The sequence below is a fragment of the Acromyrmex echinatior genome, chromosome 19, assembly GCF_024713525.1.
Source record: "Acromyrmex echinatior isolate Ae372 chromosome 19, ASM2471352v2, whole genome shotgun sequence".
Lineage (NCBI taxonomy): Eukaryota > Metazoa > Arthropoda > Insecta > Hymenoptera > Formicidae > Acromyrmex > Acromyrmex echinatior.
In genome coordinates, this window is record NC_141870.1 from 2,863,298 (window position 1) to 2,888,592 (window position 25,295).

The window sequence follows — 25,295 nt, forward strand, 5'->3', positions numbered from 1 at the left end:
TAATACAGTCCAAAACATTGAATGGCAGTCGGTAAACCCCATCCAGTAGGAAAGGGCTTATTCTCGATTGGACAAATTGCCGCCAATCATAAATAATTGACAGACAATCGCGAGGGATTTAGATTTACCAGCTCGGCACGTCCATAACTTCGATACTGATTTGTACCAACTCTAAACCTTAATTTGGAGTGCGTTCGTCCATATTTGTGTAACCGCACGCGAGCAATACACGAGGGAAACCAATGCCGTTACGCTCTATATTCCATGCACGTCATTCTCATCAGCAATAGATTTAGTTGTAAAACGTTTCACGCGTACAGGCACGCATTAATATATTTTGTAATATTATTAATATGTTCATTTCCAGTGGATTTGAAATGCTTCATCGAAAAAGCGTCAAACATTATGAAATATCTATATAATACTTCTTTGCCAACAATTGATGTATGTTCAAAACTTTTAATAACCTAAATCTAAACACCACAATAGTTATGAAAATAAAAACTCCAGCAGATATAATTGTGTATATATGTATATCTATAGATCAATTTATTGAATAACAGCACTCTTTTTCTCTTCCTGGAGTATAAAATTTAAATACTATCTAATTAACGCTAATTAATTACAATTATTGTAAGAAAAAAAATATAAGATAATGTACCGATTCTGAAAGGATTAGCCTTTTGCTGCTGAGAAAAGACGTAGTTACGAAGACGTAATTATTTAGCTGACGAATTTCTTTGCGAAAGCTACTGAGGTGCAGCTTGCGTGCAGCTCGGGAATTTGTACGGACCGCGCGTGATTCGAGGAACAGACGTCGCTGCCGTACATCGAGATGGCGAATACCAAGGGGTAGATGTATTAGCTTGTAGAGGTAGCATGCCTTCCGCGATCAGATACCAAAGATTACAAACGAAATACCACTGAACTGTTTTTATTTTTGGAATATCGTCGTAAAAACGATGTTTCAGATAAACGTAAATCGTTATAATTTTTTTTGAAACAAATAGATAACAATCTCTACGAGAATCCTACACTATTATATTGATATTAAAGCAACATGATAAATCAATTGAATTAAATAACGTTTCGTTATTTTTAACTTTTAATGTACAACTTTTAATCAAAATATATGTAACTTAAACTATTTTTGCAGTTAGTTTCAAAGTAAGCAACATTCATATTAATGTGTGCATTTAGTAAATAATAAGGTGAATCAAATTTAATACATATATTTTTTAATTAAATTGTTTTAGTTAAATTAACAATATATTGAGTAAAAATAACATAAGTTAACAACATATAAAAATGATTTAAAATAACTCAAATTGGATATAAATTTGATATGAATTTAACAGTGTATGAATATTTCTAAGTTTACACAAACATTTTTTTCTTTATGTATACACACCAGGAATAAATAAAATTGAATGAAAAGTGATATGAAAAAGACTGTAATGTAAGATTAGAACGTCGAGTAGAAAAGAGATGAGACACTAAATACGGAAGAAAGAGGTAAAGCATGAGATGGACATGGAGAGTATGCAAGAGATTCGATGAAGAAGGGAGATATAGATGAACAGTACAATGCGAGGAAAGAGAAGTAAAGCTATTCTAAAATGAGGTCGACATAATTGCACCTGCAATCATACTGGAAGTAGACGAACGCTAGGGCAAGGGATGTCGCGACGGAGTGAGGACAAGCTTCGTATAAGAGAGTTGGCCGACATCCATTGTCTCACGCAGAGAGACTCGGCCCGGCACTGATTAAATACTTGACACATCCTCCGCCGCTCCGAACCAGCATAACTTTGTTCGAATTGTAATTACGAGTAGGATCGGTCTTCGCTTACGAATGAGTTCCCAGGCGATCCCGGGGCCTCCTCCGCAAACTTCGGCTCGTTCCTTTCAAATCGGTCGCGGTCTGCCACCCCCGCGGCAACAAGCTCTCTGACTTTCTATGCAAGCTCCCATCTCGATTCTAAACTTTTTGAAATGTTTCCGAGAATTGCGCATGGTTTCCTGAATAACAGATTGTTCTCTGCTCCCCATGTAAACTCCAAATTATTGATTTATACTTGTATTGCACATCGTTCTGGAGGTAATTAACAAGAACGAAGATATATCGCTTCTTTTATAAACTGTAATAATACTTAAATAATCAATATAATCAAAATAATTATTGGTGAGTTTTGAGAGCCAATATACGTATATTTTATTACATTCGAGAAATAAGATTGCTGCAATTTAAAAAGTATTTAATCATTAAAAATTTTATAATTAATTTTAATTTTTTCATTAGGCAATTTAATTTGACTAGTCTGATGAATAGATATTAATCTACTGTGCATGTTAAAACTAACTTAATGAAATAGATGATTAATAATGTTACTTTGGATTAAAATCAGTAAGCCGTATAGGGAATACATCAAATTATATAAGCTCATACCCTGCACTTTATACGTACATAATATGATCTTGTGTCATAGAAGCGGGAGTAGTTTATCGCGGGTACCGGTTTCTAGCCCCCGAGATGTGGGGATTATGTAATTTAAAATGAGTTAATTGAAGTGCAATAAGTCGTTAAAACTCTCGAGCAAATTAATTAATATGAAAGGAGGGGGGGAGAGAGAGCTGGTTAGAATGGGGTAGCGAAGCGGTTGGCCTGCCTTATCCTCGCCGCCCTCCTTGGTTTCATTCTTGTGACGCTATTACCCACCAACGTCGGCCATGTCCATGGCACGTTCTCTCAATGCTGGGAACAGGGCGTCCGCTTGCAAAAGTGGTGGTAACGATGAGGTTGGAGGTAGAGGACGGCGCAGGTCGATGAGGAAAGCACGGTTAATGAAATAATGTACGCTCGAGGTAGCCCTCGAGTATACGGCGCGCGTGGATTTAACTTTTGCGCGAAAATATTCGTGCACTAGGAGAGAGAGGGAGAGAGAGAGAGAGAGAGAAAGTGAGAAAGGTAGAAACGAGATCTCTACGTTCTCAACTTCGACCTAAGTCGCGGCTTTATTGCCGAGGGAGGGCCGATCGTTGAAATCAAAGGCCCTCGCAAATCGTAGCGTGCTTAATTAAGAATTCTGCGTGCTGAGGGAACGCAATATCGCCGACTTGAATGAATGGCAGACACGCCGAAGAAGCATTTTCGCGTAGAATTTTTGGTGTTTCGACGGTTCCCCAACGGTTATGCGATACGTGCTTTTGTCAGCATTCGATTAATTATGCGTCTACCATTTGTACTTGTTAATTACAAATACTAAATTTACGTGCACCACAAAACAATTTTGGGATTGTCTCGATTTAACACAACAAGTTATTTATAATACATTTACAAAATGTGATAAGAAAATAAAAAAATGAAAAATCAATAAATTAACGAATATATATATATATTTTTTTTTTCAACAAATCACTTATCCATAAATCGAAGTCCAATTGCAGATATACGAGCTTTCACTATGTATTCAATCCTATTGAAAAACAAATTCATTTCAGTTGAAAAAGGGGTAGGCGTGCAGAAAAGCGAAAAAACTGACTACCATTCGGAGAAGTCTCAATATCTAGGCAAGAGAAGGCAGATCCCTGGGGAAATAAGCGGGAAAAATAAATTATATCGATATCTCTCGCACAATCCACCTATCTGTGTTTATGAAATAGTTATGAAGTTTTATTGCTAGCGGTGAGAAACGTGTTCGTTAATGCTGACATTACAAACGTCCGTTTGACACGTTTTCAGTTTAATTACTTCGACCGCCACTAACGGACGAACTTTCCGCAGACGATATTTCCACTCCGTTTAATGGGTCATTTGGTGTGTCAATTCCCTCATTCTCTCGTGCCAAAATTTTTCGTTATTCACATTTGCACGATAATGTGGCCATTAATTTTCCACAAAGATAAATATCTTTTATTCTTTAGTTATATAATAAATAAGCGCACCGACATTTTTTTTACACATTAAAAAATCCATTCTATCTCTTTATCTAGAAATACTACGTATATTGGAAATTGGCACATTGGAAAAGATATTTTTCTATTCCATCCTTGCATTATTTTTGTATAATTTAGAATAAATCAAAGTTTATAAATGAATGTAAAATTATCATCATAAATCATTCATAAATATCGATGTGTTACGGCTCGCTTCTATTATCGGAGCTTATACGACAGAACACGATTTTAACACCAGGTAAGAGAATATAAGTTTTCACGCCACCGGAATAAACCGTACTAAATTTCACAGGTTAAACTAGTTACCACCCCTCGATGTCTCGCGTTACGCAATTTCGTTCACTTGAAAACGACCTTGGTTCACTTCCTTCATTCCGCTTGCTTTTCATCCTTTCTACATGCGTTTTTAGACGTGTGTGGGTGCGCGCGTTTGTGTACGTATGCGTGTGTGCGTTCGCGCGCTCCCGTCACTGAAAACATTTAGCACTGCAAACCGGTTTTAAAGGGTCTAACGAACTGCGAAGCCAGGCTAATTGAGACTGTTGCAAACGCGCCTGTATCTCCGTCGGAACCAGTTTACTGCACGACGACAGGTGTAACACGAGGATGTTTCGTCGCTTTAAGAGCGCTAATTCCTTTAAGCCGGAGGTTGAGGAAATATTGTGCGAGAGAAAGGGAAGCCAAGAGCAGAAAGAGTGAAAAAAAAAATAATTCATTGATCTATCGGTGCTATATGCTTTTCCAAAGTTATTTTACTCTTAATACAACGTCAGATTAATAATTTATAACGTTTTTTTTTGTTTCCTTTTAAACGCTCTATAATAAATCGTTCCTATCTCGCGCTCTCTTAACTGTGAAAAATTGGACATGAAATCTTTCACGAGGCAAAAAATTCAGCAGGTCAATAATTTATGAATTATTATCGCACGTCTAACACTCTTTTTATATAGCCATCGAAAATTTTCAAAACATTTCTCGCGGTTACGAAACGTAGCGTAATATTATTTTCTAGAAGAGTTCCCTCTCTCGATAGCGATACGAACGCTGGAGTAACGAAATTGGATAACGTCCATTCTCGTGCGCAACACACCAAAATCGGCAAAATTGTATTCCGGACTTTGTTACGTGCGAGCACCTTCAATTAGGAGTTCAAAGCGAACGAAACGACAGTTTTCCGACGGTGTAACAGTATAGGGTCCGTGTAAGTGCAACGATAATTCATATGCGCCGATGCGAAAATTATCGAGCGCTATAATTTTAATAAAAATAAAATGAATAAAATATTTTTCTCTATTTTCTATTCTTTTACAAGACTGATGAACAATAATTAAATTGGGAGAAATGTTTATGCTAATAGAAAATATACTTTTTTAAAATATTGCCAAATATTGTCTGTGTTACACAAAATATTAAATTATCATATGAATTATGTCAATGTGGAGAAATCTATGACTAAGACATTTAGCTATTTACATATATCTTTCTATAAGCTTAGTCCAATTATTATTTACACATTAAACGTCTTCTCTTGTAATCAATTTGAGATAAACCATTCGTTATATACTCTCAGCTACTTAACATACCTATGAGCTTATACGTTATCAGGGCGTTGCAGTCTCCGATATCGGAATAGATAACAAACGCGCTATTGGTAATCGTTCAAGAATAAACCTATTAATGGACCCCCAGGATCTTCGTTCCGGTCAAACGCGGCTCGGCGCGATGCGCGCGATGCAACGTAATCTTCTCCTGTCGCGCCCGATCGTATAATACCGTGTAACGAGGATGCAATGCCCCCTGAAATCCCTGCCACGCAGGACGACTATGCGGAGAGACTGTTGGATCCATCGGGATGACGAAACGTATCTATGCGTGGCTGTGTGTGTGTGTGTGTGTGTGTGTGTGTGTGTGTGTGTGTGTGCGCGTGCGTGCGTGCGTGTGTGTTTATGTGAGCGCGTGCGTCGTGTGCGTATGTGTGTATATACGCGTACGTATGTGTAGAAACGACGACACGCACAGCAACCGTGTGACACGGAGACCGCTCGGTCAGGCGCAAACCGGTGGGGACTATAGCTGAATTAGCATGGCTATCTGGATAATATATTGGACTGTATCGTTGGACACGACCAGAGCCACGTGATATACTGGCACCCTCGCCCCTCCTCCCGTCCCATGGTTTTATTGGCAGTACGTACCCCCTGCGCTGGTACCAGCCCTTGACGCCCGGTTTATCCACTTTCGCCGTTAATCCGCATCGGTGCTAGCGCAGGAGAACGGTAAAAAATATATATTCCCTCTCCATTACCCTTTTGTCGCACCCTCACCTTCCTCTCCCATTTCTCTCTCCCGTTTCTCATTTAGCACCGACTAGCTCACGTACCGCGGTTGATTAACTTCTCCCATGCTTGGATCTTAATTAATTTCATCTACACATCAACCTTGATCGCCCACACTTTCTTAAAAATATTCTTTTTTTCCGAAAAATACCTCATAAATATACATTTGCAAAAATAAATCAACGATAAACTAACGATCATCTCCTTTTCTTCGTAAAAGTATATGTATTATAATTTTCATTTACCAAATATACGTTTACAAAGAGCGATTTAGCAGTAAGTAAGATTAGTATTGTGAGATGGAGAGTGGAACAGGTGATTAATTATTAATCATGCATCAAGCACAGTTGGTAATCCATATATCGAGCACACGCGGGGGTCCATGACTTGCCCGCGTCTTCAACAACGAAACTCTCGTTCGGAAATCTTCTGGGTTGATGGTAGTTTATGACGGCCGACATCACCCTGTTGAAGGACGCGTATTGTGGCTAATCGTATTCTGCCTCGTAACCACCCATAATGGATTTCGAAGCCGTCTCGGTTAAATTAATAAATACTCCCGATCTTATGCACGTCAGTGTGATTTATGACATTTTATCGAAGGGAAGAGTCGTGGAGTCCCGCGGGATAGCTCGGCAAGATATTTGATTGGCTTGTTTGAACAAGACGTCGTGCTTGATCGAGGAACCGTGCAGGTGAGTTGGCAGATTAATAATACGATAGATGGAAATTTAATTGAATGACGAAACCGCCGAACGTCGTTCGATCCTCGTATGTCGATACGTTGGAAACTAGTTAGCATTCGTCACTCATTAAAATCCTACTGGTTTCATGATAGTGAAAGTGATGCGAAGAAAATAGAAGAACGTATTGATTTTCATGCATTCTATTTGATTATCAAGATATAACAACGCGTGAGAGAAATAAGATCTTTATAAGATAAAGATTTAATCATTTGATACATTTATAGTAGTGAATCATTATTGATTTATTCGAATGTGTGTGTGTGTGTGTACATACAATAAAAATTATATATTAAAAATATTTACTCTATAAAGTAATAACGTAATACAATTTTAATGAATGGACCGAGATGGGAACCGTGTTTACAGATAAATTGACTCGTGATTGCAATTACATTCGATGGAATACTATCGACACGTTTTTCGTTATTGCATTAAACTGACGTTTACATTTCTGGTGTGCGGGAATGGTTAACTATCGAGAACGGGCGTTATCTCAAACCGCGCGATGTGGAATGCATTAATTAAACTCGTATTTTTAATCTCGGGTTAGCGAGCTATATCTATTGAAGCGAGCTCAGTGAGGATTTTTGTAGGAAAGAGTAAAATTTCTATCGCGGAAAATCGCGAATATATATATATATATATATATATATATATATTACCACGTAACCACGTTTGTACCTGTGTGAGAAAATTGCGATAGAATCGAAGAAAAAGTCTAACTTTTGAATGTTCGTGTCGCGCATACGTCAATAGAAAATATTATACAGTAAACTGTTTCAACGAGCTGCTGGTTCACTATCTAAAAATAAAGTTCATGCGGCAGCGCGAAATTGACGCCGTGAAACTTTATCGATGTTCCCCAATCGCCCATATTCTCGCAACTGAGTGAAGCCCAATCTGCGATGAAAAAGTATCGTAACGACGAATGAATAAGAGTGAAGGATGAGTCGGATTAAGGTTAAAAGCGCGTTCGCAAACGGTAATTGGACGTAAGAGTAACTATTTCTCCTTCCTATAGCGACAAAAAGAATTAGCGGAGTAAGTTAAAGTCGGTGAAAAGAGTTTTTGAACGAGTTTCTAATGTAAAATCCGATTTACTCTTTAGCACGATTTATCCATCAACGCGCGATAAATTACCGTTATATTAATAAAGTTATATTATTCTAATCAAATTAGCAATAACTAAATTAGCAACGCGATAACAGTTTGTACGTTTCGAGAGATATATAATCTGCGTTAGATTAACTAATATACCATATACAATAATAATATAATATCTGTGTAACAATAATAATAATAGAGGTATAAAATTTCTACAACATCGGCGCGCGGGCGATGCAATTATTGAATTGATAAACGTAACGTGGCGAACGTTATTCACGCATTTCGCATTTAAAGCGCTAGGTTAGGACAATTAACACGGTCCTTTAAATTTATCACTGGTCCTTTTATTACGATCGCGGAAATAAGCCGCGCACGATACGCAAAATTAGTTGTATCGTGTTACTACCGTGATCTCTCGCTTCTCGCGGTGGCCTATCGATCGTGGTTAGTAATTAACGAGCGGCGCGCGCGAGAAAAATCGAAAGCGATCAAGCCTCGCTGCGCGTTGCTAACTAATTACCCGCCGAGAATCGTGATTGCGTCGCTTTGTCAATCTCCGTGAGCTAGCCCTGCCCGCTCGATTTGCATTCCGACATTCGCTCTGCAGAAACCGCAGGTGTCTATTTTTAATTCGCGTGTACCAACCAAATCGGGCTGTTTTACTGTCCGACTGTCTTCATCAAGATATTTAGTTACACGATCAGTGTTATTATAATTTATATTCCAGATTCCTCCGAGCAACGCATTCTGTCGTATAAATATTTATATTAATGAACTAGGGATGAAAATACGTATTTCAAATGTAAAAGTGTAGAAGAAAAGTTAGATATCGATTGTTTGACATGCACGTCTTTTCTTATATTGAATTCTTTCACATCGCGTAGATTTAATCGACAAGATCGATTTATTTCGTAGATTTACGCGAAATTGGAACGTTTCAGTCTTTACTGGGATAACGTTTCTTTTCTCATACAGCAAAGAAGTTTTACGATTCAAAGTTCCTCCGTTGTTCGTTAAAATCGAACGAATTCGAACTGGCGAAGCGATTGGAAACGGAAAAGCCACTTTTGAGAAACGCAGTCATATTATTTTATCCGTAGACTCACATGGCTCAAGAGTGTTAAAACTTTACGAGCTATTCGATAGGCGGGGAAAATTCTCCCATTTTCTACGAGATTTCCTTCCATTCCGTCGATCGATTTAAAATTCTCGCGTTCACAAAAAGCATATTACGAATACTTTCAATCTAGCTTTGATCTTATCGCATTTTATATTGATTAATTTTTAATAATCAAAGTACAACGAAAAAAACACATCATATATAAGTTTTAAATATATAACGAGCTATATAATACAAGAAAATAAATCAATAATACATTTTTTAATATTAAAGTGAAAATTTGTGTTGAACATATATTTTTTAATTGAAACACTCCCCTCGTTAAAAAGTAAGATCGCGTGCATCGCACGTGGCTGGGCATAATAACTTAGAATCCTGTCGTTCAATTATATATTCGCGTTGCTGTTATAGTAACGAGGTTACTGCCATTAGACTTTCTCTACACTGTAGAAAGAGCATGTAAAATTATATAGTCAAGTGAAAAATAATTGCTATATATTTCCTATTATATACGTACGTTCCTATTATAAATCGTCTTACTTTTACTTACGTTTTTTTATTAGGTGTTGGAATTAATTCGTAGCGTTTTTTAATGAAAGAATGTTATTTATTTCACATGAGCATTAAAAAATACATTAATGAAAGTACTTCCCATCACTTGTAAAACGCTACGAATTAATTCCAACACCTAATATTATTTATAAAATCTTTTTGCAATATGCTCGTATATTTTTTCTATCGTATCTCTGCAATACTTTGCATCTCACATACATTGTTACTTACATATTTGATAATTCGTATTACTTCATTTTCTTTGCACTATTCTTCTTAGCGTATTAAATATTTTACTACGGATGTAGTCTCTATCTGTCACTCGACGCGATTTTATTTCAAGATCTCAATTAAGGTTTAATATTCCTCATTCAAATTATCTGTATAATATAATATGGAGAAAATTATCTTTTAAAATTTACCCTGAAAATATAATAATAGTTGTGATACAGTACAACATTTTTAAGATTTTTACCATTCAGTAAAATTGATCAAACTTATTTTATACTTTATTGTAGTTTTATTAAAATTATTTAATGAGAGAAATTAAAATTCCTCGAAATACAATGTTGTCTTACGATTATTATATTTTCGGAGTAAGAAAAAAGTCTCTCCGTGTATATGGTATCAATAAAAATATATCGAAGAAGCAAAATTTTACTAAAATTAATAATATAAACACGTAAGTCTTAAAAACATCTTTTACGCAGTATGATGATCGATCAGTGAACGAACACAGCTTTCAAAATTTTCTCTAGGCTCGAATATGATATTTATGCTCGTTCTACAGTTAAAGTGTTTAGATTTTAGCTAGGTTTTAACGACGAGCTACCAAGTTCAAGTGTTCACACGCCGGCGAATCCACGTGCATGCATCTTGAGGCTACGCGAACGAGGAACGATCAATCCCATCGATAGGAGGAACTCGGGAGAAACTCATTGAGAAGCACTTCGACGATATCACGCCGGCGAAGAACAAGACGCGGTGTGCAGCCCGGTTCTTCCATTTATCGAGCGAACACGAAGCTGAACTTCGAAGCTGTCGCGACGAAAGGAACGAACGCGGGCGACACGGCGCAAGAAAGCGTTGACAACGAAAGCCAATATGGTGGTTAATGAGAGGGTCGCGTCAACTTTCAGCGTTCCGTAACGACCACGAGAGGGAAAGGGCGAGAGGGAAACGGCTAAAGAGTCGAGAGAGATGCGGATAGAGACGGTGCTGGCATAGAAAAAGGGACGGGACTGAAGTGCGCCGTGGGGGTGAGATTGTAAAGAGTGTTTACTTAACCCCTGCCCTGCCTCGAGGTGAGTGCAGCTGTCTATAAAGACCGCGGATCTCTCTATAACGGGGAAGAAGAAAAGCTAAGCGAACGATAGATAGAGAGGTAAAGAGAAAAAGAGGGAGAAAAACCGAGAGAGAAAGAGGGAAGGAAATGTTGGGTCTGCTGAACGAATACAAGCGGTTTTTACGCGCGGCCTGTTTATACGACAATACCTTTAGCACACTGATTCTGCGACGGTACCAACAGTCCAAGTAATGTTTTTATCAACCGCACGCTTTCCTTTGCGTTATATATTATATGAATTATAATAGCTTTTATGCTTTTGCAAAATACGTTCTTAAAACAGTAATTGTGAGTAATATTAAGATGGTTTTTAAAATATCAAAAAAAAATTCAGTTGAATTGAATCCAATACTATTTTGATGCTTCATTTTTCATCTAATCTCAATCTAATCAATACGACAAAATAAGTACTCTAAATATAAATCAGTAGATAATCACTGATATCAGTGATGCTAAGTATGCCACTGGTAATCAGTGAATTAAATGTGAGGTCCCTGACCTAGCTAATCTTTATTATGTGATTTAACTTTAACCTTGTTTTAGTGCTTGAATTCAATGAATAAGATATTGGAAGATTAAAATTAACGTGCAAATAAAAGTACTTTAATTATATAATGCAAACATTCTTTCTTTTTAATTGAACTTCACTGATTATTAGTGTCACGTATTAGTGTCAATCACTGAGTAATTAGTGACTATCCACTGATTCAGATTTAAAGAGTAACAATAAGGAAATAATATATATAATGATATTTTTATTCCTCTATACCTAACAACGCATAAGGGCTGTAAAATAGACAAAGCTAGAGACTTTCAAGTAAGAATCTGGACATTTTGTAGTCTTTTTCATAATGGCATTGCAGAGGGTACATATACGATGGATCACGTAAAACTCATGGAAACCTGTACTTTACAATAAAGAAACAAATATCACCTCCATACTTATCTCGAATATTTGGATTCTTACATGAAGAACTCTAGGCAAAATCAAGAGTCGACCCATCTTACCAACGAGAAATTAATAATAAATTTAAGGATCAAACAATTAAAAATTCACTAAGATCAATTCTATAATTTTAATACTTCTGATGTTAGAATTGATGTTTCTAATAATTCATATATATTTCCTGTTCTATAAAGTATAAATGCAAATGTATATATATTCAGAATCAAGAAATGTTATTTGGTTTATACACACAAACTGCAAAAATAAAAATGCAAAATATCAAAACTATCTCGTGCTAAATATTAATATAGATTTATATGTGCTTCTTGTTCCTCAAAAGTAGTGTTTGCAAAGACATATGCAAAAACGCTTTAGATTCTTCCGTAAATAAGACAATCGGAATTTCTTGCACCTGACAATGTTGTATTGTACATTTTGTTTCGTTATTCGCTGCTGATGCATTTACTTAGGTGCATTCTGTTGAAATCAGTTACAATATTTTTTAAATTGAATCAAAGTTATTTAGTTGACTCGCGAATTGTTCCATTTACTTATTACAATGATTCATTTATATGCAAATATCAATTGAATTATGACCAAATTTTTAATATTATTATTTAATAATATAATAAATAATATCAAAAATTTAGTCTTGATTTAAATATATTGTAGCATATAAGATTTCTGCGAGTAACAGTTTGGATATCAAAATGCACGTGAATACATTTAAAAGCATTGAAATGATTATCCACGACCCCCTTTCAAGTGCTTTTCTTGAAGCAATAAAAGCAGTAATACGCTCTGGTCTCTTTGCAAAACCCTGCCAACATAATGGAGTGTCCTCTCAGTTATGCTGTTTGAGATGAGCCGTGGTCTGAACGTGACATTTGCATTTGTACAAGCAAAAGCGGCAGCAACAGTTTGCGATGGGAGCAAACATATATTTTTCCCAAGGGTGACTTGTTACACGCGCCTTTCCGTTTGTTTTTCTCAACATCTAAATCTATAGTTACATTTGCGTCTAAAATCTAAATATATCTATCTAGCATTAAAATATTTTCTGAAAGCCAAAATTAAATATTGATACATCATTTGAAAAGTATAGATATTTGATGTTGTGCTTAATGTATTTGTTACGCAATATTATATGCATTAGAGTAAAATTCAATTTGAAAAAAAAAAACGTATTTGATCAAAAAAATAACATGTCATTGTTACGTCACGTTATTTGCAATCTACAATATCGCAATTAATACAGTTTTACGCATTTAATACTATTATCTAAATATGTTAACCGTTATTCTCTCTTTCTCTGCAACAAGCGAAAAACTGCACAATATCAAAATAATGAACTGTCAAGCGACAATCATCACGTGCATTTAGCGGACAAAGGCTCGTTACACAATGTCACCCGTCGACAAAATCGAACGTACCGGTTGACTCGCCGCCGCGCGTGTGTTAGCAAAACGTTAAATGCTGGACAAACATAATTTGTCCCCGCCACTCACAGGCGTTTATTTGCCGACGCCTGGTCTACCGACTGATTTCGGAAGTGTGAAAGACCGAGCCTTCAGTCGCCACCACTAAAGTGCCGCTTCAAGTGCCCGCCATGTTTTGCCCTTGCAAAGCCAAGGCGAGCTTTTCCGAGAGACCGCGTGCAACACGAAAGAGAACCAAGTACCACAGGAAGACTAATGAGAAGTAATGAAACACGACTAAACTGAAAAGAGCAGTGGGCTGATGGGTGCGGCAGACACGAAAAATGAAAGTATATGAAGAGAGTATGTGTGACGACCAGTTTTACTTTAGTGAACGCATCGCAGCCATTCGAGATCATGACGTTGACGATAATTAACCGAGTAAAGTGATTTCATCATTGTATCACTGATATTTGGATAAAATATGTTTTACGGAAAATGTCTATCGTAATAAATAATTTAATAAATAAAAGATACCTATCGCGATTAGTTTTATCGTGATGTCATGTTACAAGAATTAAAATTTATATTCAAGCAAGCATTCTTGATATATCGATAATTAATTTGATAAGACGACGAATTTGTTATACGTGAATAAATTTGATGATCGGATTTCAATTTAAAGATTTTAAACTACTGCGAAAATTAGATCTATCTTCCTTCGTATGCTTATCATTTTTTATTGTCAAGATACGGCATCGAGATTTCATCAATATTTCGCCCTCTGAGAACGCGCGGAGCAAAGTGTATTTTTCCGTCGAAATCGAGCTTGTAAACGTGCAGTCGAGTATCGAATATTTCAGCTTGGGAAAACGCGCGATACAAGCTAGCGTACGGAAGGATGGATGGTACGAAAGGGTGGTCTGTGACATCGAAGCCGGCTTGTCGAGTTTGGCTCGATGTTTGCCGAATACAGTCAAAGTGCATGTGAATTACCGCATTAACCTGGACTCGGCTTGTGTGCCAGCCGTGGTGCAGCGCGCGTAATTAAAACATTCTTGTCACCGGACGGATCGTCAGCGCAAACAGGAGTGCCCATCATTTCGATTTGAATTCATTTGGCGGTTGAATTAATTAGCGTCGCCGGTTTTCGTTTCACCGACGTGTCGGACGTGAGAATTCCGAGCGCAACGAGTAGCACCTCTATCTGAAATATTGATGCGCGCAATACCAGCTACCCAAAAACACACAGAGGAAATTTTGGAAACGAAACTTTTATCGCATGAACTGCAGACAGCTAACACGCGGCAGTCTTTTCGTAATATATCGAAAGCAATTTTGCATTCTCTAACAGCTCGAAATTACTTTGAAATTACTTTGACGCTGCACTGATTTAAAATACTCATAAAATATGACTTTTATGTAGATCATGTATATTTAAATTTTTTTAATAAAAAATAATTTGTCAGACTGGCGTTTACTGTTTTATTATTATTTTTTTCAAGCTAATACAAATAGTCGAACCTACTTTGTAAAAGTGAATCAGTGTATTATCACTGATTTCAGCGCTACACTTATAAATTATTTTTATTATTTAATATTTTTAAAAGTTTTTTATTTAGTATTTTTAAAAGTTATTACAGAAGGTTTCTACAGATTAAATCTGCAGAAAATCATAATCTCTAAAAGTGAATTATATTATTAATATATTATTATTGAAAAAAAAATAGTAAATATTCGCTAATGATTATATCAGTTTAAGTGTAGCACTGAAGTCAGTAATAATACACTTTTACAGAGTAAGAGTAATTTCTCGCTATTATTTAATATTAAACAGTTTGATATTCATTATTCAAAGTATATATATCTGAAAAAAGGAATACGCGTGATATATATATATATATATTATTATTTATAATTAGATAGTTTCTTCACTCGTAACTATATGCCACGTTAAGAAGCTATTCGACGCAGTTGGAATCAATTCTGAACTTGGTACGCGAATATTTTCGAGGACCAATAAATAGTGAGGAAACGACCATCGGGCAAAGAGGTTTCGCATAAATAATCCTGTGATTCTGACAGTAGAGTATTCCGACTGCATAGAGATTTTAGAGCGTGCTCTAACCATGACGAGTGCCATGTTTTATGGAATGTTCAACCGCATTTAAAGCTCGACACGACAAGTCCGGCACGAGGGTACTTAAAATTCGGCGAGTAGCTCAACCACAGATCTCATACATTGTCTGGGGCTGTTTTTTTTCCACTCTCATATTTACCAATGATACTTGACATTTTTTTAATTTTCTCCCTTCCTTCATTGATTTCGAGGATAATTCAAACGTATATTTTAAGTTTGATTTTTATATTTCATATATTTAATGTTAATTAAAAGATAAAGGATAATTTGACACTCACCGAATGATGCGCAGCAGCGGAGTTGTAGCATAAATGTCGACCTGCAAAATAAAAATATATTCACGTATTACTATTGGCAGTGCCTACAATCATTAATATCTCAAAAAAAAAAGATAAAATTTTTAATTAATTATATACCCTTATATTAAAATTAAAATATTTATAAAAAGTAAAATTGATAAAAATCGATTAGTTTAGCTTCTGAGAGGCTCAAATATTCAAAATTTAAATTTTGATTTAAAATAAAAATCGAAACATTTGCGTGATATCAGCGAGTTTATTTATTTGCGCATAAGAATCATTCTTGCGTTCAAGTATGAATTCAGTGAAATTATATCCATCCTTGTTTTAAAATAATAAAAAAAAATTTATAAGTTAATTATTTACACAGTAAAACGTGGCATACGATCGTTGCAGAGATAAACCAATCAATCAAAGTTGGAAAAGTTACTTATAATTACTTTTCAGGTTACCTCTCATATGTATTTATTAAAGAAACTAAGTACAAAAAATTTAGGCATTTTTTATTGTCTATATTATCTATATTTTATCATTTGCTCACATTTCATATTATTTTTTATACTAAATTTCTACAACAAACACATAAGATGATTTAGAAAGTATATTAGGTTGAGAAAGTAACTTATAAAGTAACTTTCCCAACCATATAATTAACTCTTAGTACACACAATAATTTTCCTGTACTGCACACAGGTCATTCGTGTTTTATTAATTTTCATCACTTTAATAAATATTTACAAAAATTATTATGTAATTCTTACATATATTTTAATATCTTTATAAAATTTTTAATATCTTTAATTTGAATATCTTTTTTTTTTCTTTATTTCTAATATCTTCAAGAAATTTTATTACTGTGACAATTGCGAGAGTGGATACAATTTTTAATGGTTATTTAAAAAATAACTTGTATTTTTTAATTGTATATTTAAAAAATATTTGTAAGATTGTGTATTTTAAAAAATTGTAAATGCATTTTTAAAAAATGTAAATGTTATAATTAGTCAGAACCATAGAAGTAAATTTTTTACATATGTGGAATGATCAACTACAAACTCACAAGCTAAATTTAAATAATTATGAATTATATATAATATAACATATATATACTTTTTAATACATATATTTTGCATATTTGTATGTGCCACATTTGAGTTTTTTTTTAGTCACTCAAAAGAAAAAAGCCAAGAGCCTATCATTGCATAAGCATTGTTCATTGGAGGGTGCCTTCCAGCAAGACACAGATTACACAATGTAAGACCAATATTTCATGTGTCGTATGACAAGGCTTTTTAAGCCTGTTGATTGGTTGTAGGACAGAGAGATCCGAGAACCTCTCTGTCTTACAGTCAATCAACAGGCTTGAAAAACCTTGCTGTACGATACATGAAATATCAAACAAATACAGTGAATCATTACATCTTTGTTGTTTGCTAATGTTAAACAAAGATGATATGATCACTGTGTCACACTATATCGCTTGTTGGAAAGAACCATGAAATATCGCCAATAAAAAACCCAATAAATTACTCGTTAAAAATTTATATTGGCTGTAGCTCGACTGTATAGAAATTTAACTCATGCCAAATTTATATATGAAATACTCCACTACTTCACACACAGATCACTGACCTGTAACTAATTATTTGATACTCCTAGCTTTTTAAAGAAACAAAATGTGCAGGATACGAATGACTCATCATGTGTACTATCATGTGTACTAAGGTAATTACCTGTATAATAAATAATATAATAATATAGTAATTAGATAAAGTATAATATAATATAATATAATAATATAATAATAGACAAATAATAATAAATAGAAAAATCGCCCACCTAGACGTTGCTCCGCCGTTGCCTGATGCCTCTCTGGACCTCCTCTCTCCCTCATCCTCTGGGTCGTTGCTTCACACACACACACACACACACACACATACACACGCATAAACCACAGGACACTTTTGCATAACGCACAATGTACAGTACCTGAGAAAATCAATAAGAAAATTAGAATCTTTCCTTTTTTCCATTTTACAAAAAAGAGGAACTTTGAGTGATTGATTCTCTTATGCACTATACATTTTGCGTCATGCAAAAGTTTGTGCTGCAGCCTTAAGGTTGCGTTTGTCATAACTTTACCCGAATGCCTGAGTGTATCATTTTATCTTCCTTTTACATATAGTGAACAATAAAAATAGAAGCTGCTTTCCAGCAAGAGACACAGATGACACAGTGTAACACAGTGAATTATTACATTCTTGTTGTTCGCTAATTTAAACAAAGATGACATGATCACTGTGTCACACTAGGTTTGTTCGCGTCGCATGCTCCAATATGCTCCAATATGTTCCTATCATAGCTTCTACTTACTCCAATGCGTTCTTAGAGTAAGTAGAAACTATGGCACGAGCATGTTGGAACATGATGGACCATGCGACGCGAACAAACCTACTAGGTCTGTTCGTCTTGGCTGAACTTTTACCCAATTCGTCTTTCTTCCTCTTCTTTCCTCTTGGAGAGAAGAAAAAGAAAGATGAACTGGTACAAAAAGTTCAGCCACAAAGAATAGTCCAACTGTGTCGCTTGCTGGAAAGCACCAAGAGAGTGACGTACTAGAGCTTTCGTAAAGATTCCGAACGCAACCCAACGTTCACTCGCGAAAAAAAGATTATAGCTAACTAGGCTGTGTTCGGAAACTTTATTCACTATATTCTATATTTATAGTTCGTGGAACAACGATAAAATAACGCTCGGATACTCGGGTGAAATTGCCAAACGCAACCCTCATTCGCGCAAAATGATGATCGCGCGACACTTTATACGACACTCCCGTCGATCGCGACGAAACAACGCGAAGGAATTATTAAATTATAAACTATGACCGTCTATGATTATCTCACGGATCACCGCGGTAAAGAACTCTAAGCTAAAGAAATCACTAAACAAATCACTCTAAGCGGCGAAAATTGTCCGACGTGACGCCATGACGCCGTCAAATTCACGCACTACCAACCGCAAGACGCTACACTTGTTCACTCGTGCACCTTCGTTGACCTTCGTGTACACCCGCGTGTACTTCCCGCGCTTTCGGAACAGATACCCGGTTACAATTAATTATGAAACTTACAAAATTATCGTTTGCATCGTAACATTATGAGTATCCACGGAACGTAATGTCTGAAATATGATCGTCGCATTCGATCGATAATTTGCGCAATAGATTTTAATGGAATAGATCTCGCAAGCGCACGTCGCGACGAATCTCTGATGTATAAACGTCGACATCTTGTCGAATGTTCTTTGTCGATGAATGTCGAGATTAACTGTGATTATGTTACGTACTTATTACCTAATTAAGCGTACCTCTTGACTTGGAATCGATCTATCACGTACTCTGCGACTATATTCGACGACGACTGAGGAAAAGTATGAGAATAACAGCAATTTCACTTTGATGACGCGCGACGCGACACGAGTCAAATCAATTAACGGTCAGTCGCGAATGCTGCGACTCGCGACGCAATTAAGGCAGCGTTCAAAAATACATCCAAGCAGAACGCTTGTGTGCTGTTTCAGTGGTTCGAAAATAAGTTTTCATCGTAACATCAAAATTGCGTCAAAATGGCGGCAAATTACTCTAAAATGATTATTAAAACCTATTTTTAAAACCAGTCAGTTACGATTCATTTTAATCATTTTGATATAATCGTGACTTGTTCTTGGAACACAAAGAAATTCAATATCACACATATCGTAAGAATTTCGAATACATAAATCGTCGAAATACATATATTATTTATTAGATATTATGTAGATATTATTTATTAGATTATATATTATTTAAAAGATATTATTTAAAAATACAACTGCGAGAGTATTCTGTAAAATTATGTAAAGTAAATATTTTAAATAAGAAAAAAAGTAATAATTTATATATTTCTAATTTCCTCTCGCTTTTTATATTTCGGACGAATAGATTAATTAACACGAAATATATATTTCGATAAATGTAATCATTCCTTTATCTATTATACTTAATCTATAATAATCAATGCTGTACAAGTCAATCAGCAGAGTTGATATGTATTTCAACGTTTATCGAGCACAAGAATTCGACATTTGTACATCGGAGGTTCGTCTTGAGAAATGCACTGCGCGAGATTCACTGCGATTCGATCTAAATCTACTGATGAAGCAAATAATTGATATAACACGATTATATTCTCAAACATTGCATTCGATATTCTAATAATTGATTAATCTGAGAAAGAAATCGCGTCTTTCACTACCACCTGCTTCCTACCCTTCCTACCACGGCTGTTATTCAAGTGACAATAACACGCACAGAGTCGACCGAGCGGGCTTGTTACACAAACAAGGTCAAGGCTAAGCATCGTACGACGTGACGCGCCACGCAAAAACACGAGCGTCGAGCAACTGTTAGTCAGTTTAAACTCATCACTACTACAAAACGTAACATGCGATTGTAAAAAGAAAGTGTTTAAATAAAGCGAAACGTTATCGCGTCTTTTAATAATTAACGTATTCTGATCCTTCTCTTTCTCTCTCTCTCTCTCTCTCTCTAATTTTTTTATTTGTTCATTTACTCTCTTTGTTCTCTCAAATTAATTTCGACAGATTATTATATATTTTACTTCTGGATAACCGGAACGTTAATAATCACAATGAATTCATTATTCAAATATATTTCTTGAATTTCTAGATCGATAATCATCTCGTGCCGTGATAAAATACTTAAAAGCTTTATTTTTGAAAGAGAAAAACTCGATTCGCATTTACAATTCTGCATACAAATTACGTCGTACAAAATAGTTCTCGTGCATTAATTACAATAGATTGTAGGACGCAAAACGCAAAACGCAGGACGTAGGAAGTTGGATGAACTTTAATTTTCGTGTTCTGCGTTCTTCGTATTACGATTCAGAAAGAAATTCGAGGAATATGCCGAATTATCGCCAAAATACTACCGTACGGGAAACATCGTACAACCACACAGTATACCATCGTACAGCTTTAAATATTGGTACGTATTAGAGCTTCGTCATACCTACTGCGATCGCGTTTCGAGAGATAATACGACGTAGACGATATACCGTTGCCGTTCCGTCCGAGTGTTGGCGCACGAATACCGAGTGGTACTGACTGGTACGGTGACCTACGCAGGAACGCAGGACGCCGCGCGATACAGTACGTCCAAAAAATTTTAGCTCCTTTTGGTCAAACTTCAATCTTTAATCTCAATCTTTAATGCAAGTAATTCCGGCTAAATACGTAATAAACTAAAAATAGCTTTTCGAAAGCCGCATGCCAATCGATCCTCGACTTCAAAATTGTAACATTGAAAAATTATGAAACAATATATCGAATATTTTATTCCTTGCGTTTCAGATTAAATAGTTTTAATAATAGATCGTTATCGAACATTATCGAAGCACGTTTCTTTCTTCGTGAACTTATTAGCGTTACTTAACGTTTTGAGATCTGCGATTTATTATAATCTGAAATACGTTTCACTTGCGACCTGCATTCTGCGTCTTGTGTCAATCGAGCAAGCAAGTAAATGAGCGAGTTGAAAATAGAGAGAAAATCGAGGAATATGAATACGAATTATCATCAAAATATCAAAGTATTGTACGGAAATATTGTACGACCACGCTTTAAGTATTGGTACAGAATAATCGCGATTAGAGCTTCGTTATACCTACTGCGTTTCAAAAGATAATACGCCGCTGCCGAATCGTCCCAGTGTCGACGCGCGAATGCTACGTAATGCTGTGACGTTGCGTACGTAAGACGTTGCACGCCGTTACGCCGCGCGGCGATGTAGTTCCTAAATAATTCGAAAATCGCATGCCAATCGATCCGTTGACTACAAAATTGTAACATTAGGAAATTATGAAACAGTATACATATATCGAATATTTTATTCCTTGCGTTTCAGATTAGATAGTTTCAACGAATAGATCGTTATCGAACATTATCGAATCATGTTTCTTTCTTTGTGAACTTGCTAGCATCATTTATGCCCATTTTCACTAATGTAGATTAACTTTAATCTCGGTTCTAATCTTTAGAACTAGAAAAAGACGAAGAGTAAGTTGAACCGAGATTAAAGTTAATCTACAATCTGCATTGGTGGAAACGGATATTAACATTTAATTCCGTAGAATGAGAATTAGTTTGAAAGTTTAATGGATTGTTACTTAATATCATAATTTGTATCTCTATCTTATATTACTTTCTAATATATTTTGTCAATCGTATAAGAATTCGACATTTACATATCGGAGATTTGCAACGCTATTTGGCGAATATTCAATCAATCAGAATTTAACGCACGAATATATGACAAAGCGACAATTGTATTATCAGATATCGCATTCCATGGATGTTTATTTAATTTTATCTTTATTTTCATTTGTTTGTATCATACGATGTAACCGTAACGCGTTTATGATTCGTTTATGAACCCTTCCGCAAAAAGTGCTTTTACGAACGCACTTAGTATCGTGAGGGCGCCGCGGAGCAGCGTGAAGTTGCCCGCGTGATACGCAAAAAGTTCGTCCGCCATTACGGGTTCGTTCGCTTTGCTGCGCCAATTTGCGTTATTAAATCACATTACGGAGCACGTCTGATGGATCATACATAATTTGACATTACAATCACAGCTCCTTCGCATTATTCTTTCCAGGTAATATAGATCATTCTTTCGTTGTTATATAAATATGCGTTGCGCGCTGTTAACGTTGGGAGTATCTCGCAGGATTATCGCGTTCCAGAAACCAGTGAAGTGATTGCGTTTCTTGTTTCACGAATGCATGCGTGAGTGAATTTGTGTATGAGAAAACGACAATCGTGAACGACGTCAAGAGAGGATCAAGAGAGGAGGAAGTGATGACATTATGCGACAACGGTGCGACTATGAGGTCAGTAATTTATACTATTTATTTGTTTGTCACTTGCAATTAATTGTTTATTCCTATGAATAAACTAATTATGTGTGGCGCTATATAATAAAATATTTAAATAATTACAGTATTTTAATTCAAAATTATTATTTTTATGTTTTTATGCAACATATTATATTAAAAATGATGCTGTAAAATACGTATATATATATATATATATATATATATATATTATATATATATATATATTATATATATATGTATTTTACAGCATCATTTTTAATATATGTTGCATAAAAACATAAAAATAATAATTTTGAATTAAAATGCTGTAATTATTTAAATATTTTATATGCAATATTAAAATATATACTAAATTGTTATAAATATCCACGTACTTTGATAAACTATAATCACAATCTCAATGCAGCAATAAATTTTTAATCGCGGAAAATCAATCTTTTTTTGCAGTATTTTGCAGTAATTTGTAATATTATGTGTTCTAACAATCAGCCAACAAATTAAATTTGTAATCAAATAAAGGTACTAGCCGCAATAGAATTGAATTAATAATTTTTTAATCATCAGATTTAATACATGTAATTAATCGCTAATATTCTTTGGCAATTAATCCCTAAAATATTTAAAAATATATATATTTTTATATTTAATTTTCTATAATATATACGTATATATACCTTTTTCCAGCTTTTGTATGAACTACTCCTCGTTAGAGGGGAATACAGGATATTCACTTATTTTACTTTTTCACTCAATAAAGCCAACCGGCTTTGTATTTGTAATGTAATTAGAAGCGTGGTAGAATCGGCGGTGCTCAATGAAAAGCGGATTGAGAGAGCTGTTTCTTCTGACTTTTGCCGCTTTTCGTTTCCCTTCTACATTCCAGCCATCCCTCTCCTATCGCTTTTTCTCATCTACCATTGAATCGCGGTTCTTATCTTTGAGAAGTACGAAAAGCCTCGGCACTTCCTTGATTCGCGAAACAAAGGCCGCTAGATTGAAATTCGTTTATTGCAGCCCGGCTGCTTCTATCGAGTTCGACGTTATTCTTTCTATTACAACGATAAGACCGGTGAAGTCCATTCACGACTTCCGCCGTTTCTTTCATTCCAGTTTCTTTTCCTTGAGTTACCTCTTTTTTTTAACTTTAGCTAATTAGAATTGATGCTATTAAATCACCACTGCTTATCAAAACCGTTCCAATACTTATTCGTAAAGTATTAAATGTATCAAATATCAATTTTGTTCTCAAAACTGTTAGATTTGCATTTATATAAATTGTTACATTATTATTACAGCTATTTTTTTCCAAACAATCTGAATCACTTGAAGTACAAAATGTGTTTTGTAGACAACTCAATATCTTCAACACGTTAAATCGTTCGCAGAACTATTTTAAAAGGGTGATGTAACAACCAACGTAATAGTGATGTAACAACCAACATAAAAAGGACCTTTCGACTTTCTTTTACTGTCGAAATGCTCTCTCGAGAAAAGATGAACGATCAAGCGAATTCTTCCAAGTATATCCGAGTAGAAAAAGGATATATACGAGAAAAGAGAAAATGGCTGCGTCAGTTAAGCGACACTGACATCTCTGGCTGGGTTGAAATTCTCGAATGCCGTTTAGTTCGTAGAATAGAAATAGAAAGAGACAAAGAGAGAGGATAAATAACGTCAATGCCGGTCGCCGCGAAGATTCGAAATGCAGTGGACGATGACGTTTGTTTATGCAAATTCTTTCGTCGCTACACGAGATCCTGAGCCTTTACGTTCTTCCGCCTTTCATTTTTCTGTCGTATCTCAGCTATCTTTTCGACTGACGCTGCACACGAACGTAAGACGAACAGTTGACAGTCCTTACGATCTCGGCTCGTTGGAATATTTTATATTTGACAAAGGAAAAATTGATCGTCTACTAGCGGGTTTAGTATACATACGTTGTTAAATTCGATCCACAATATCGTGACTGTCGCGGATTCGATCGTAAAAGAAGCCCCCGCGTCGATGATTTACGATATACGCTTCGTCATTTTGCTTTCCAGACAAAAATCTATGAGAAAAATGCACATGAATTTTCTTGGACCGGTAGACAGGCGGCGGCTCGCATTATCTCCGTAATTAGTGTCATACATAAATGAGCGGACGGCGCGTTACAAAGGCGACAATGGTCGTGCGGGATTATGTGTGTCTTTAATAATTAGGCAGAGATGATTAATTATTATCGCGCTCGCTACTTTCAACATTTATCTATGTTCTTCCATTTTTTGTTCGCGCTAAAGTAAAATGAGTTCTAGTATGTTGGATATTTAACCGTCGGAAATTACAGTCGATGATTATTATCGATGATAATGACTGGCATATCTTGACGTCTTT

The 25,295-nt window shown here is 35.5% G+C and overlaps 2 protein-coding genes across 16 annotated transcripts in view; one reads left to right on the plus strand and one right to left on the minus strand.

The window, feature by feature from the left end:
* Pi3K68D (phosphatidylinositol-4-phosphate 3-kinase catalytic subunit Pi3K68D) overlaps positions 1–19,471 on the minus strand; it is a 238,671-nt gene extending 219,200 nt beyond the window's left edge. For 4 of the 8 annotated variants that reach the window (XM_087416193.1, XM_087416197.1, XM_087416194.1 and 1 more), the window contains exons 1-2: positions 17,806–19,471; positions 15,946–15,986 (exon numbers count right to left, since the gene is read on the minus strand). In XM_087416193.1, coding sequence (XP_087272319.1) covers positions 15,946–15,986; positions 17,806–18,100 — 336 coding nt within the window. In that variant the 5' untranslated portion in view covers positions 18,101–19,471. The remainder of the gene's footprint in view (positions 1–15,945; positions 15,987–17,805) is intronic. The other 4 variants (XM_087416199.1, XM_087416195.1, XM_087416200.1 and 1 more) reach the window with 3 other exon arrangements.
* The window catches only part of Ten-m (teneurin transmembrane protein Ten-m), a 569,521-nt gene that overhangs the window by 5,071 nt on the left and 539,155 nt on the right, over positions 1–25,295 (plus strand). For 3 of the 8 annotated variants that reach the window (XM_087416183.1, XM_087416182.1, XM_087416184.1), the window contains exon 1: positions 22,129–22,916. The exons of 3 other annotated variants lie outside the window; for them this stretch is intronic. The gene's annotated coding sequence lies outside the window, so the exon portion shown is untranslated. Of the gene's footprint in view, positions 1–22,128; positions 22,917–25,295 lie in introns of those variants that run through there. 2 more of the 8 variants (XM_087416176.1, XM_087416191.1) reach the window with 2 other exon arrangements.